Raw genomic sequence first — 16,107 nt, 5'->3', positions numbered from 1 at the left:
TAGGTAGGTAGGTAGGTAGGTAGGTAGGTAGGTAGGTAGGTAGGTAGGTAGGTAGGTAGGTGGGTAGGTAGGTAGATAGATAGGTAGGTAGGTAGATAGGTAGATAGGTAGATAGATAGGTAAGTAGGTAGATAGGTAGGTAGGTAGGTAGGTCGTTAGGTAGGTAGGTAGGTAGGTAGGTAGGTAGGTAGGTAGGTAGGTAGGTAGGTAGGTAGGTAGGTACGTACGTAGATAGGTAGGTAGGTAGATAGGTAGGTAGTTAAATAGGTAGGTAGGTAGGTAGGTTGGTAGGTAGGTAGGTAAGTAGGTAGACAGGTAAGTAGGCAGATAAAAAAAATGCGCGCGTGCTCGTATATAAAACACACACACACACACAAAACACACACACACACAAAACACACAAACGCACATACGCACGCACGCACGCACGCACGCACGTACGCACGTACAATGATGCGATGACAGCGGCGATGGTGACACCGTACCACGATTTACACGTTGAGTTCCACCCGCAAGCTTACGCGGTGACTTTTGGACTGACAGAAGGGTAGTTTCGTTCGTTGCGTTGTGCCGCTACATCGCTGCCTTCCTTCGAACTAGACGTTACTAGGTGCCGCCGCTGTCGCGACCATTCTATTCCGCAGTACCACCCGTCGTCTATTATTTCGCAAAGCAATTGGTTTCGCCCACTCAGTGTGCTTTAAAGTTCGTCTGATATTTTCCGAGCCAGATTTGGAAAATTCTTATTTTCAGGTCTGTTTTGTTCTAAAAATTCTAATAATGTTAAACGCTATACTTTTAAGATATCTTAAAGATATTTTTTTTATTCTTTTCATCTTTTTTAATTATGAAAAGAAAAACATTAAAACATTCTTTTGCAATTTCTAAGTATATTCAGGAATTAAAACCTGGTGAATTAAGTAACATAACATCCACGATATAAGTAATTTCTCACTCAACAATCCAGATAGCCAAATATTTTAATGTTGCAGTTATATTGCCGAAACAATTGTTGTAGCAACTAATTTAGACTAACTCAGAATAAAGTAAGACAGCATTATGTTTGTTAGATCTGTTAAATTCATATAAATTCTATTTTTAATAATGGCAAATCGATAGTAACGTGCCATTTACTATCAATCATCCGTTGCTGTCATGTTACTATTATATCGCAAACAATATATTATAATATATTATTATAGTATTGCCGCTTGTTTTTTTTAATTTTCCTTATAACTAATTGTACGTATAAGGCCCAGTTCCACAAGTTCACCTGGAGTTTAACTAATCGTGTTCAATAGACGAATTTGTTTTATATAAAATAAATTTCCTTAAGAACATGATTAATTAAACTCCAGTTAAACTAAATTATGGAACTGGACCTAAGTAATCAAGTTGAAGTAAACCTAAGTAGTCATGTTGCTAAATTCGTAATGTGTTTATGTTGATGTCAGTAAATGTATAGCAATTAATAACATGCAGTGCGTTAGTTTGTTCATCACGTTTGGTTATCTAAAAACTATGTAACTGTTACATAATAGTCCTACTAGTGAACTAATTTTACATTTCTCTCACACACACACACACACACACACACACACGCGCGCGCGCGCGCGCGCGCGCGCGATTACAGATGAAAAGTGATACGAAAAATACATATTTACAACTTATCTATATTGATATAATTTTATATTTTTAATAACTGTATAGCGATAAACAAAATACCAATTACTTTAGTTGCAAATGACTTGTCCTTTGATATAATTTATGCTGATAAATTAGCTATAGTAGGAATACTAGGTCGGTTCTATCTGTACGACGTACACGATGGATGGGAGTAAGAACATATAACTAGGTGCGTGTGTGTCTGTGCGTGTGTTTTGCATGTGTGCGTGTGTTTTGCATGTGTGCGTGTGTTTTGCATGTATGTGTGTTTGCATGTGTGCGTGTGTAAAAGAGGGTGCAAGGAAGATTGCAAGAGAGAAAAAGAAAGAAAAGAACGCAGGAATTATGCCGCAATGAGTGTAAGCAAAAACATATGACTGGTGTATGTGCAAGAGAAAGAGAAAGAGTGATAGAATGTAAATAGCATGGTGTACAACGGGTAAACGTGAGGATAATATTACAATGGAAGAGAGCGGAAGCGCGCGAGAATAGATTTTTAATAGTTCCCCAATTTTTAATGGTACCTTTAAATAAAGACTTATATAATCACATCTAATAAGCAGCTTTTCCTACAAAAAATTACCCCTTCCCTTGTGATATCATACCCACGATATCGAGACTATTGATATTGGTTTTCAAAGGCGGTCATGTTTACGCGGTTCTTCTCTGCGTCGGGACCAGCGTCATCTCCCCTCGCCACATCTTACAGAGAGGTAGTGACACGCGCGCCACCTCGCATCTAAAACCGACTTATTTTATTTACCGTTATGGCTAATAAACATTTCGGATTTTTAAAGTCCCCGAAATAGTTTATGTCTGATAAGCGGGATATCAGTTTACTTCTGATAAGCGGTTCTTTCCGGAACCCCGGGTGACGTCATTCCTCCCCGCCGCAACACCCCCCTGCGCCTACAAGTTCCCCCCGCATACCCGCACCCTCCTCGGAGCTCACGGAGTTAGAACTAGAGGTCTAGTATTCCTACTAGCTATATGCTCTGTCTAAAGCTAGTACCGTTTTCACCGTGAACATGAATGTTTATTTTTTCATATTAATTTTTCTTTGTTTTACAGGTAATTTATTTTGTAGATTTTATAAACATTATTTTGTAGATTTCATAAACATAAGTTGTAAAATTTAACAGGATATTTACGTTATGGACTTTTGACTAATGAAGAACAAAGAATCATCCATGGAATAGACACTAATATTAATATAGTTCCTTATTTGGTAAGCAGAATATTTTATATATCTGTAATGTTTAAAATTAAAATATGTAAATTTAAAATATTTACATAAAAATACACACACACCTACATACATACATACGCGCGTGCACCCACACACAATATTTTAAACTCTCAACTACATCTATGAAAATTCACTCTAATCTATAATTATGAATTTGATGTATTGGAAACTTCTTTTTGCTGTGTATGTATCATTAAGCAAGGAACATTAAATCAATGTTGTGTTATATAATATCTATCTGTAATATCTGTAATAATATCTTGATTACTGGATTTTCTATAAATTTTGAAATTAATTTTTTTCAAACAGAATTGTACAAAGAGAAAATTCAAATTTGTAAATAAAGACATTTTAATAACAGCGTTAAAAGTTATGCTTAAAAATATAAACGAGGGTTTTGCAAAAATGTAAAAAAAATATTCTGTTCTAAAAATTATATCTTTAAAAAAGAAACTTAAAAAACAAAACCAAATATCGCTTAAAAAAGAAAAAATCATAAATTTTAATTTACTTTTGGTTTCAAAATATATACTTGTGCAACTAGTGCGATGAGTCGGCTAATTTCCCGTAAATGCATGAGCGGCGTGAGCCGAATAAGTTTGCACGTGTGGGCAATAGCCAATCTGCACATGTTGCATATGATATTTTTTGTTATCTGTGCATCGAAATGTTAGTTCTTGAGTGTGAAGTGACACATGAGAAAAAGACCACTTTCGATGCACAGGTAGCAAAAATTATAATTTTCTTATAACAAAAAATCACAATAATATCACGGCAAAGATAAATGCGTGTTATTTCAATAAACTTAAGATTTGTTAAGACATGCTTAACAAATGAAATTATAGGTATATTTGAAAATTATGAGGAAAATAATATTAGAGACATAATATATCATAAATAACGTTTATTGATATAAATATACAAAAATTTGCAGAAAGTATAAATTATAAATTTATGAATAAAGAGTAATTATGATTACTATAATTATTACAATTAATACATAATAAAATCTAAAATTTATGTTTTTATTTTTATTTACGATTTTATGATTCGAAATATGTGCAACTAACCAACCAACCAGTAATCTCACTTTCACAATAAAAATGTGTTTTCTAATAAAACTATTTTTTTATTAAAATATTTAATTTTAAATATTAATGAAAAATTTCTAAATATTAATTTATTCTGCAGCATCCGTTTAATAACTAAAAATACGTTTTTAAAATATTCTATTTGAATGTAATAATGTAATTGATCTATTGTCTTTCGATGATTAATAAAGAAGATTTTAAGTGATTTTATTTACAATTAAAAATTCTATTAGAAAATCCTAAAACTAAACCATACAAAATTGTTAATTAAATAAAATTTTACTTGAAAAAACAATAACCATGAATATAATGTTGAGAATTAAAAATAAGTTTTATAATTCATTAAAATATGTAACAATTGCTTGAAAGTTATAATTTTAGAGATTTAGTAATTACGTGCACAATTATGTACTAAATCAATATTTTTATTCTTTTAGTTATCATTGAGAATAAATAATATACACGTATGTTGTGCTACTATAGTAAACACAAGATGGGCTGTGACAGCAGCGCATTGTTTAAAAGCGTAAGTGAAATAACATATATAAAAGCAATAATTTGCTAGTCTTTACTAAATGGATAATTTATATTATAGCACAGAATATCCTTTGGAAGAGATTACCTTGTGCAGTGGTTCTTCCATTCTTTACAAGAATTGTATCGTTCACAACATAACTAATTTTTTCATACATGAAAATTATGACAACAAAATTAATGACTTTGATATTGCGGTTATTAAAGTAACACCTGCATTCACGTATAATGATCACACGAAAGCGGTTAATTTGGCATCAAATGAATATGTTTACACAAAATGGGGTATAGTTTGCGGTTGGGGATATTATATGGTAATATAATAAATATTTTGATAAAATAACTATTTAATGGTGCTCATTTGCCAGATGACTGAGACCGCTAATAATTCGATACATATAACTCCAGAACACGCTTATAAAGATGTAGCGTGCTTTTCTATTGTTTTATCTTTATTATTTTTATTATAAAAGACAGAATGCGTACTAACATCTTTAGAAGAGCGTTCTGAATATGGGCCACAGAATAATAGAAGGTTAATTGCCATCATCCACAATTTATTGTTATTGTGTTTTTGTCTCGTAGAAAGTTCAATCAATGTTAAAACTATCCTTTTTTTCTTGTATATGTATATCATTGTAATTGTTCATAAAATTTTTCAATTAACTACACAACAATATTTATTTAATTATCAATAATGATTGGATTGACTATAGAAATATCTATGTTATGAAAATTAAAATAAAACTAATTTTTGAAATGTTTATTTTTAAGACAAGCCATTAAGACATTGAAAGAATGCAAAAATGTTCCTGAAACAATCGGACAGTTAATTCAACATATATATGTATATCTGAAATTAAATTTTACTTTATTTTAAATATTTTTATTTAATTTTTTTTCCTGTATAGAAATTTCACGATTTTGTCAAGCCAGTTTTATCGAAAAATGTACAATGCGCAATAGTACCACAAATATCTAAACGGATATGTCAATCATATTATGCAAACAGATATATATTAACATCTAGGATGACATGTTATGGATTCCAAGAGGGAGGCATAGACGCTTGTCAAGTAAGATGTAAACATAATTAATGATAATTATTCACTTATTATTATTCACACTTACTATATATAATTATTGATATTTTATATGGATATTTTATATCTAGGGTGATTCTGGAGGACCAATAGTGAATAGTGAAAATATTCTCCTCGGTATAACTTCATGGGGAGATGGTTGTGCTGAACAAAATTCACCTGGTGTGTATACAGATACCATAATTCTTCGACATTGGATTAAACATAAAATCGGAATAGATACTTAAGAAGGTTATTATGTATAAAATGCATATGTATGAAATGCAATGCATGTATTAAAACAACTTGCTAAAATATAATTGTATCTCTTAAATTTGTATTTACGAATATATCAATTTATGTTTAATTCACACTTAAAGTACTAAGTTATTAGAATACTGAAAGATATTTAATAGTAGACTTTTACTCTGGTAAAACTAATTCGACGTTTTGTCCATCTTCAGAAATAATAAATTTGGAATTTTTATAATGTAAAAGATTCGTGGATCTTTGAATTGACCATATTTGGTAACCGAGTTTATAAAATAACGGTAATCTATCAAATCCGCCAGTAACTGCCAATGAATCGTTATAATCCCATTGATGATCCATTAGTTTATGTGCATGTCTCTTCTTTAAAGTTTTTAAAGTTGAATCTTCTAGCATCACAAGTTTTGCAGGTAAATTTATTTGGTTTTGAAGTAAAGCTAAGAAAAATTGCACCTGAAAAATAAAAATTCAACATGAGCCATTAAAAAAAATTTGCGTATAATTTAATAAGATTTTTTATTATTTATATTTATAATTAAATTAAATTTATTTTAAAAAAATTAATAACTATTATAATTTAAAAACAAAAATGAAAAAAGGGATTTATAAAAGTCAAATTTGATAAAAAGAAAAGAGAATGTAATTTTAAATGAAATTCAGTCCTTAATCAAAGAATAATTTATTTATTTTAAACCTTTTGATATTCAAAGCACGTAAGAGTATAATTAAGTAGACTTAACATTACAATGTTACTATAATATTACTGGAATATTCCATGCTATCCAAGGAATTATAGGATAAAATAAATTTTATTCAACTTCGAAACTTTTATCTGAAGCATTTTTTCAAAAATGAGTTGTTTTAAAAATATTTTGATTACATTTACCTTGTATGTATAAATTTTGTGGCAAACAAGTATTTTTTTGTTAGCTTTTTTGTTAGCTTACGGATAATGCGTACATTGCAATAGCAATTCTTAAATTAATAGAATTATATATTACACTAGATAGTGCAAAATACCTGCATATGAAACATAGGAAATGGTACGACGACAGTAGGTATACCAATGATACACATTGAAGGATGCTCGATATTGATGAAATGTTTATAAAGTGGAGTTACGTAATTGTTGTCAACTTGTATACTACAATTTTTGTCTAAGAAGGGAAAATTATATTTGTAACCAGTACAAAAAAGAAAAACGTCAATAGCATCGATAATAGTTCCATCCTTTAAATGAAATCTGGTTCCATGTATGCTTTCAACACCGGCGACTTGTATCATATTTGATGGTAAAGAACTTGTTAATCTATAGATAAAACAAGTAATGTTAATCTATAGATAAATAAAGATAAAGTAAAAATAAAAAAATTTTTTAATCAATTTCGTTTCTTGCTAGTATTGTGTCTAAAGATTTAATCAAATCTCAGTTAATTTTTATAAATATTTATATTGTATGTGAATGAATTAATCACTCACCTATCATGATTATGACTTAAATAGACGTAAGCCGCTTGTTCAGATAAATCGATCCCTATATCAATACCAGATGATGCTGCACCTAATATTAATACAGTTTTGCCGGAAAATTCATTTGGTTTTCTATATGCGTGGCTGTGCAATATTAAACCCGGAAAACTTTCGATGCCAGTTATAGTTGGTACATAAGGTTCGAAATAATGCCTAGAAAAGATTGGAAAATTATTTCCAGTACTATAAAGTTTTGATAATTTTTCATTTAATGCAATACACGCAGTTTTTTTACCCGTTACAAACCATAACTGCGTCAAAATAACATAATTCTATTTCATCTGTTTTTAATTTTCTCACTTGCACGGACCAGTTATCTTGACCACAGGAATCAGATGATACAAATCGAACATGCTCGACTTTTGTATTGAACTAAAGAACAGAAGTTACTAAATAAATTATTAAATAAACTATAATGTCTCCTCGCATATTTTTAATTCTAAAATATAATGAAATTACATGAATATGTTGATATACATTAAAATGTTGAGCGTAATCTTTCAAATATTTTAAAACTTCTTGATGGCTTACGCAACACGGTTCTCGTCCTTCCATTGCAATATAATCCGGAAAATTCATAATTTTTGCGGGTAAATTTGTTCTAGAAGAACAATAAAAATATTAAACTTACAAATATTATATACACTTTGAAAAATAATAATATTTATTTAATAATAATTATATTGGCGTTTATATAAACATTAAATGTTGTTAAATCTACTATTGGTATCTAAACACCATAATTTTTTAGAGTGTACAAAATTCCTTATCTATCTATATAAATAAAAATGTAAATGTTTGTTCCTCATCTAAGATCTCCGTAAGTTTTTCACCGATTACTTTGAAATTTTGACACAACGTTGCATTCGTAACCCGGAATGTTCTTATGGGGTTTGATTTTGAAAATATCGTGTGTTTCAAAAATAATGGCCATAATTTAATTTTAAACAATATTTTTTTAATGATATTTTTTTTGTAATTTTGACACAACGTTATATTGAATTTAGTTAGAAGTACGTGAATAAATGAATATTAGATTTATTAAAGATAGATAAATGCTTATTCAAAAATAAACTAAAAAGAGCAACAGTAAAGCAAGGTTCTTGAAAGTTAAACAACGAAAGCAAAGAAAATTTGAAAAAAACGTATCATAAGAATAGAGAGCCACAGCAACGCGTGGTAAAGCATAGCTAATTCTTAAAATAAATAAGGAGTGTTCAAAAAGTTTTGCAAATATATATATATATATATATATATATATATATATATATAATGTTAAAACAAAACTTATTTGTATTATTTTGTTATACGTTTTTATAATATTATCAAAGAAATTTTATTTTATTTTAGCATCTGTTTTGGTATGGCAATAAGAGCAAATGTTTAATGCTTAAAAAAATAGTTAATAAAATGCTCGTTATCAAACATCTATACACACACGCGCGCGCGCACTTGTATATGTATATATAATTATCTAAAAATGCTTGTATTTCTGAGTAAAAGACAAAGAAGGGCGCAGTCAATTGAGATCATGCAAAATGAAGAAAAGAGCGATATCAATAGACTGCCGGTCAATATACCCCGGCAGGGCGCAGCATATTTTTTATGTTTAAAAATATGTAACCATCCCCGATAGTTAAATCTAAAAAAATAGCTTATGCATCGAATATGTTGCCAGAACTTTATATCAGAAGGACAACAGATTTCAAAAAGATTTTGTAATATCTGACGATGTCAACAAACTGCTGCTGGAAATGTCAAAACCTGCTGACATTTTATAATGTAGCAGATTGGCAACAGAAATTGAACAGAACAGCAGAACCTGCTGCATTTCTGTTGCCAATGTTATCAGATTACTAGTAACAATTATCACATTTTTAGCAGCAGTTTGCTGACATTGTCAGATACAAAGTCTGTTTGAAATCTATTGTTCTTTTGGCAGCAAACTTGGCGTAAATCTGTCTTTTTATAATGGTATAAAATATCAACAGATTCTGTCAGCAGAATATTGTCTCAGATAAGCTCAGTCTGTTAACATTTTCTGATATTCTTTTTTTCTGATATTACTAGTTCTCTACTGACAATCTGTCAACATTTTACTGACTGGGGTTATAATAAAAGCAAATAGTGTCAAACCTTAGATTCTGATACATGCTGGAATGTATTGGTATACCATTTTCATCGAGGCCAACTTGCTCCTTATAAACCCATGTACCACCTATATCATTTGTTTGCTCGTAAGCTGTTATTTCGAATACTGTATTCGTCGCCAAGTGCCTAACTGCACATAACCCAGCCGCGCCAGCACCGATTACGCATACCTTAATTTTTTTTTCTTGATCCGTCATCTATATTATTACACACATAGACATTTATATTTATAAAATACATAAAAATATTAATTCTTACAATACACACTGAGGTCCACAGTACCTCAACCATACCTGCTTTACTATATCCCTGATGAAAATAATGAGAGATCATTTCATTGAAATTCATTAAAATCATTAAAATTTATTAAAGTTTATTAAAACTTAATAATTATTTAATTTATTAATTATTAATTTATTAATTTTTAATAAAATTTATTTAATTTATTTTATTGTGATTTAACAAAAAAAATAAATTGTATAAATTGTAATGAAAAGGGATTATTTAAGGGATTTTCAGGAAAAATTTCAGTTATAATATGTTTTCATCGTCTATAATATCTATGAAAATAGCTTGAAGCCTTTTTTATAAATAAACTTTGTGTTCCAATCGCATTCTAGTTCAAACATATTTCAAAAAATATGAAGTTTTAAATCTTTTAAGAAATGTATCGATGTTATCAGTATATGGAACTATCGTATGTGCACACCAAAAACCGTTAGTGGGGTTTCCTAGACCAGTGTGTATGAATCAATAGAAAAGAAATAGATGTGTATTGTAAGGATTAATAGAAATATTAATATAATTTTCTGCATTATTTGTATGTTTTGTTAATTTCATATCCATAGAGATTTTAAATGAATAATTGGTTTGCATGCAAAAAGTACAAAAATATCCCTAAAGAAATCCAAAATTTTTTGTACAGGACATACTAAACATCTTGTGGACATCCTAACTTATTCTATGATATCCTCTAAAGATATCCCAGACATTCTTCTTCTTTTTGTTATGGTTTTCATTCTCTAATGAACAGGAACGATTCGACCACGTAGTCAGAGCAATGGATAATTGATAAGTGATTCAAAATATTGAAAGGTAAAAACTAATATTGAAAGCTAAGGAATTAAAAACTAATACTAAAAGACAAAGTCGTTGCGTTGACTCTCGCGGGATATCCTAGACGTTACGAGGAATGGTGAATATAAATAATAAATAATAACCAATTATAATAACCAATATTCTCTATAGGAAGATATTCTAAAGATCTCTATTAAGGACATTTCTTATACTTTTTAAGGAAAAAGTTCTATGATAGAATTTTAAATAGAAAATTCTAAAATAAAAATATAGATTAGATTATGTATTCTTATTTCTCATATGTTAAAAATAATAAAACAAATTATTCATTTAAAGTTAGTAATTTAATAGATAGATCTTTTTTATTTTATTTTATTCTATATATTATAATTAATTAATCTTATTGACAGTTTACGCTGTACCTCGATTTTAGGTTTAAAAATTATGTGTGAGAAATATAAAAAAGAAAAAAAGCAGTTGTAAGGTTTTACAAACATGTGTGAATGATGTAATATTATCAATAATGTACTGTTTAAACTATTTGTAAAACAATTTGCAAAAGAAAATGTAATCGTGTAAATTTTATTTTTATTTCTAAGAATTTATTTTTAGCAGATTTTATACAGGAAAAAGTTATAAATGTATTAATTATAGGTTTTTATTTCTTTAAATTAAAAATTAAATTATTATTTAATTATAATCTAAGTAGTAACCCATACAGTAAAATATATCACAAAGTTATTTTTAAAATATCTAACTGTCAGAGTATCTGATTGCATTATTAAGCTATTTTAAGAATATTTCTAAGACATCGTCAAAATATTAAAAAGTCAAAAATTTTATCTCAGATGTAATATCTAATTCTTATGTAGATTCAGCAGATTTGACAGTTTAGTAACAATCGAATGTGATTGGGTCTTACTTTTAGAACCAACAAATTAACAGCGTTATTCAGTGAAAAATCTAGTAATGCTGCTCAACTATTGAGCGTTTTTTCCCGATAGAAGTAGTTGAAAATTAATCAAATTGGTGCATCTAATGCAAATAGTTACATATCAGTCTCAATGCCATTTGAGAAACTTATGATATAACCTACGATTACTGATACTTATACTTATCAATAAATTAAAAGTAATCCTTTTCCTTTGTTATTTGTGGTTAAATCCTATCTAAAAAAGGAGATGTTAAATCAAATCGAATTTATTGTTGCCGCTTTTCCGAGATGCTGATTGGCTGTCTCGCTATCTCGTTGTTAAGTGCGTTGTGACTTTCTTCACTTCGTGTCATTTCCAGCTGTCAAACTACTTCGTGTCATTTTCAGCTGTCAAACTGTCACTTTTGATAGTTGATTGAAATAATTACAAAAAATCAGGGAAAAAGAAAAAAGAGCCAAATAAAAAATATACGAGAAGAAGAGAGAGAGAGAGAGAGAGAGAGAGAGAGAGAGAGAGAGAGAGAGAGAGAGAGAGAAAGAGAGAAGGGGGGAGGAGAAGTAAGAATCCTTTCTAAAAAAGGGCATGGCATCGATACTCGCATCTCTCGAAGTATTGTTGTCGCTTTTCCGCGATGCCGATTAAACGTGTGTGAAGTTAGCATCTCAAAATTTAGCATCTCATAAAAATACTGCAGAATTACTTGAATCCAGCATAGTTCTACAGTTCTTGATAGGTATCAACAATAGTTCCGTTGAATTATCTATTTTAATTAAAATTTTATAAATGAGATGTTAACTTCCAAAATCACATAATAGCATCTCACCGTATTTCGAATATACGACCACAGAGAAGACTAAATCTATAGAATTCTATGGTTTAAAGACGTTCTATCAATAGTTCTGATGATTAAATTAATGAAAAAATAATTTTTTGTTACAAAACATACGTATATATGCGTGTACGTCTGCGCACGTGGATTTGGTATAACTGGCATCTCAGATAAACAAAATTAATTAATTTAAAAATTTTAAAAGTATTTTTCAACAATTATCTAGATGGGAAACTTATATTTATAGGTCTAGACATGAAATACTGGTTGAATATTGATAGTTCTGTTTTTTTTAATGCAGTTCCCGTACAGATACGGACGCGTACAATAATTTTTAAAAAAATTATGGTGTTATAATTAATAAAAACATTTTTTAAAAAATTATTTTGCCCGGAAAACTTGAATTTTGAAGGCTGGACGTGAAGTGCTAATTGAATGTCAATAGATTTATTTATTTTAACGCAGTTTTCATATAGTTCCGGACGCGTCCAATAATTTTCTAAAGAGTTCCAGTGATATAATTAATTAAAACATTTTTTAAACAATTATTTTGCCGAAAAACTTGACATTTGAAGGCTAAAGGTGAGATGCTGTTCAAATATCGACAGTTCTATTTATTTTAACGCAATTCATATATCGTTCCGGACGCGTAAAATAAGTTTCTAAAGAGTTCCGGTAATATAATTAATTAAAACATTTTTTAAACAATTATTTTGCCAGAAAAACTTGAATTTTTGGGCTAGACGTAAAGTGCTAATTGAATATCGACAGATCTGTTTATTTTGACGTAATTCTCATATAGTTTGGGACGCGTACAATATGTTTCTATAGAGTTCAGGTGTTATAATTAATTAAAACATTTTTTAAACAATTATTTTTCCCGAAAAACTTGAATTTCTAAGGCTACACGTCAAGTGCTAATCGAATATCGACAGATCTATTTATTTGAACGCAATTCTCATATAGTTCGGGACGCGTACAATATGTTTCTATAAAGTTCAGGTGATATAATTAATTAGAACATTTTTTAAACACTTATTTTGCCCGAAAAACTTGAATTTTTGGGCTAGACGTAAAGTGCTAATTGAATATCGACAGATCTGTTTATTTTGACGTAAATCTCATATAGTTCGGGACGCGTACAATATGTTTCTACAAAGTTCAGGTGATATAATTAATTAGAACATTTTTTAAACAATTATTTTGCTTGAAAAACTTGAATTTTTATGGCTACACGACAAGTGCTAATCGAATATCGACAGATCTAATTATTTTAACGTAATTCTCATATAGTTCGGGACGCGTACAATATGTTTCTATAAAGTTCAGGTGATATAATTAATTAGAACATTTTTTAAACAATTATTTTGCCCGAAAAACTTGAATTTCTAAGGCTACACGTCAAGTGCTATTTGAATATCGACAGATCTATTTATTTTAACGTAATTCTCATATAGTTCGGGACGCGTACAATATGTTTCTATAAAGTTCCGGTGATATAATTAATTAGAACATTTTTTAAACAATTATTTTGCCCAAAAAACTTGAATTTTTGAGGCTACACGACAAGTGCTAATCGAATATCGACAGATCTAATTATTTTAACGTAATTCTCATATAGTTCGGGACGCGTACAATATGTTTCTATAAAGTTCAGGTGATATAATTAATTAAAACATTTTTTAAACAATTATTTGCCCGAAAAACTTGAATTTCTAAGGCTACACGTCAAGTGCTATTTGAATATCGACAGATCTATTTATTTGAACGTAATTCTCATATAGTTCGGGACGCGTACAATATGTTTCTGTAAAGTTCCGGTGATATAATTAATTAGAACATTTTTTAAACAATTATTATGCTTGAAAAAATTGAATTTTTGAGGCTACACGACAAGTGCTAATCGAATATCGACAGATCTAATTATTTTAACGTAATTCTCATATAGTTCGGGACGCTTACAATATGTTTCTATAAAGTTCAGGTGATATAATTAATTAAAACATTTTTTAAACAATTATTTTGCCCAAAAAACTTGAATTTCTAAGGCTACACGACAAGTGCTAATCAAATATCGACAGATCTATTTATTTGAACGTAATTCTCATATAGTTCGGGACGCGTACAATATGTTTCTGTAAAGTTCCGGTGATATAATTAATTAGAACATTTTGTAAACAATTATTTTGCTTGAAAATCTTGAATTTCTAAGGCTACACGACAAGTGCTAATCGAATATCGACAGATCTATTTATTTGAACGTAATTCTCATATAGTTCGGGACGCGTACAATATGTTTCTATAAAGTTCAGGTGATATAATTAATTAGAACATTTTTTAAACAATTATTTTGCCCGAAAAACTTGAATTTCTAAGGCTACACGTCAAGTGCTATTTGAATATCGACAGATCTATTTATTTTAACGTAATTCTCATATATTTCGGGACGCGTACAATATGTTTCTATAAAGTTCCGGTGATATAATTAATTAGAACATTTTTTAAACAATTATTTTGCCCGAAAAACTTGAATTTTTGAGGCTACACGACAAATGCTAATCGAATATCGACAGATCTATTTATTTTAACGTAATTCTCATATAGTTCGGGACGCTTACAATATGTTTCTATAAAGTTCAGGTGATATAATTAATTAAAACATTTTTTAAACAATTATTTTGCCCAAAAAACTTGAATTTTTGAGGCTACACGACAAGTGCTAATCGAATATCGACAGATCTATGTATTTTAACGTAATTCTCATATAGTTCGGGACGCGTACAATATGTTTCTATAAGGTTCAGGTGATATAATTAATTAAAACATTTTTTAAACAATTATTTTGCCCGAAAAACTTGAATTTCTAAGGCTACACGTCAAGTGCTATTTGAATATCGACAGATCTATTTATTTGAACGTAATTCTCATATAGTTCGGGACGCTTACAATATGTTTCTATAAAGTTCAGGTGATATAATTAATTAAAACATTTTTTAAACAATTATTTTGCTTGAAAAACTTGAATTTCTAAGGCTACACGACAAGTGCTAATCGAATATCGACAGATCTATTTATTTGAACGTAATTCTCATATAGTTCGGGACGCGTACAATATGTTTCTGTAAAGTTCCGGTGATATAATTAATTAGAACATTTTTTAAACAATTATTTTGCTTGAAAAACTTGAATTTCTAAGGCTACACGACAAGTGCTAATCGAATATCGACAGATCTAATTATTTTAACGTAATTCTCATATAGTTCGGGACGCGTACAATATGTTTCTATAAAGTTCAGGTGATATAATTAATTAGAACATTTTTTAAACAATTATTTTGCCCGAAAAACTTGAATTTCTAAGGCTACACGTCAAGTGCTATTTGAATATCGACAGATCTATTTATTTTAACGTAATTCTCATATATTTCGGGACGCGTACAATATGTTTCTATAAAGTTCCGGTGATATAATTAATTAGAACATTTTTTAAACAATTATTTTGCCCGAAAAACTTGAATTTTTGAGGCTACACGACAAATGCTAATCGAATATCGACAGATCTATTTATTTTAACGTAATTCTCATATAGTTCGGGACGCTTACAATATGTTTCTATAAAGTTCAGGTGATATAATTAATTAAAACATTTTTTAAACAATTATTTTGCCCAAAAAACTTGAATTTTTGAGGCTACA

The 16,107-nt window shown here is 29.3% G+C and overlaps 3 protein-coding genes across 19 annotated transcripts in view; 1 reads left to right on the top strand and 2 right to left on the bottom strand.

Moving 5' to 3' along the window:
• The window catches only part of LOC105835511 (glutamate-gated chloride channel), a 56,794-nt gene extending 56,186 nt beyond the window's left edge, over positions 1–608 (bottom strand). For 5 of the 15 annotated variants that reach the window (XM_012678876.3, XM_012678880.3, XM_012678881.3 and 2 more), the window contains exon 1: positions 450–596. The gene's annotated coding sequence lies outside the window, so the exon portion shown is untranslated. Of the gene's footprint in view, positions 1–449 lie in introns of all 15 variants that reach the window. The other 10 variants (XM_012678882.3, XM_012678883.3, XM_012678884.3 and 7 more) reach the window with 5 other exon arrangements.
• Positions 609–752: 144 nt separating this feature from the next.
• Positions 753–5,950, top strand: LOC105835514 (trypsin). Of its 2 annotated transcripts, none has more exons than XM_012678895.3 (6): positions 753–2,736; positions 2,808–2,893; positions 4,443–4,531; positions 4,601–4,853; positions 5,451–5,622; positions 5,714–5,804. In XM_012678895.3, the coding sequence occupies exons 1-6, from the start codon at positions 2,694–2,696 to the stop codon at positions 5,716–5,718; spliced, it is 648 nt and encodes a 215-aa protein (XP_012534349.1). In that variant the 5' UTR covers positions 753–2,693; the 3' UTR covers positions 5,719–5,804. The 2 variants fall into 2 exon arrangements, with proteins under 2 accessions (XP_012534349.1, XP_012534347.1); XM_012678893.3 differs by having other exon boundaries at positions 1,628–2,736; positions 5,451–5,615; positions 5,714–5,950.
• LOC105835512 (flavin-containing monooxygenase FMO GS-OX-like 2) overlaps positions 5,900–16,107 on the bottom strand; it is a 17,260-nt gene continuing 7,052 nt past the window's right edge. For both annotated transcript variants that reach the window (XM_012678892.3, XM_012678890.2), the window contains exons 2-7: positions 9,558–9,769; positions 7,881–8,022; positions 7,657–7,793; positions 7,371–7,574; positions 6,912–7,200; positions 5,900–6,344 (exon numbers count right to left, since the gene is read on the bottom strand). In XM_012678892.3, the coding sequence (XP_012534346.1) occupies positions 6,045–6,344; positions 6,912–7,200; positions 7,371–7,574; positions 7,657–7,793; positions 7,881–8,022; positions 9,558–9,769 (1,284 nt within the window). In that variant the 3' untranslated portion in view covers positions 5,900–6,044. The remainder of the gene's footprint in view (positions 6,345–6,911; positions 7,201–7,370; positions 7,575–7,656; positions 7,794–7,880; positions 8,023–9,557; positions 9,770–16,107) is intronic.

Source organism: Monomorium pharaonis, chromosome 1 (genome assembly GCF_013373865.1).
Source record: "Monomorium pharaonis isolate MP-MQ-018 chromosome 1, ASM1337386v2, whole genome shotgun sequence".
In the NCBI taxonomy this organism is placed as follows: Eukaryota; Metazoa; Arthropoda; class Insecta; order Hymenoptera; family Formicidae; genus Monomorium; species Monomorium pharaonis.
Note: the sequence above shows the minus strand (reverse complement) of the source record. Positions and strands in the feature narration are given on the sequence as shown.

Bases quoted from the DNA above. Each gene is read 5' to 3' on its own strand.
- LOC105835514 (XM_012678893.3), top strand. From the start codon at position 2,694: ATGAATGTTTATTTTTTCATATTAATTTTTCTTTGTTTTACAG. The intron at 2,737-2,807 runs GTAATTTATTTT...AAAATTTAACAG, and splicing joins AATTTTTCTTTGTTTTACAG to GATATTTACGTTATGGACTT. The intron at 4,532-4,600 runs GTAAGTGAAATA...TTTATATTATAG, and splicing joins GCAGCGCATTGTTTAAAAGC to CACAGAATATCCTTTGGAAG.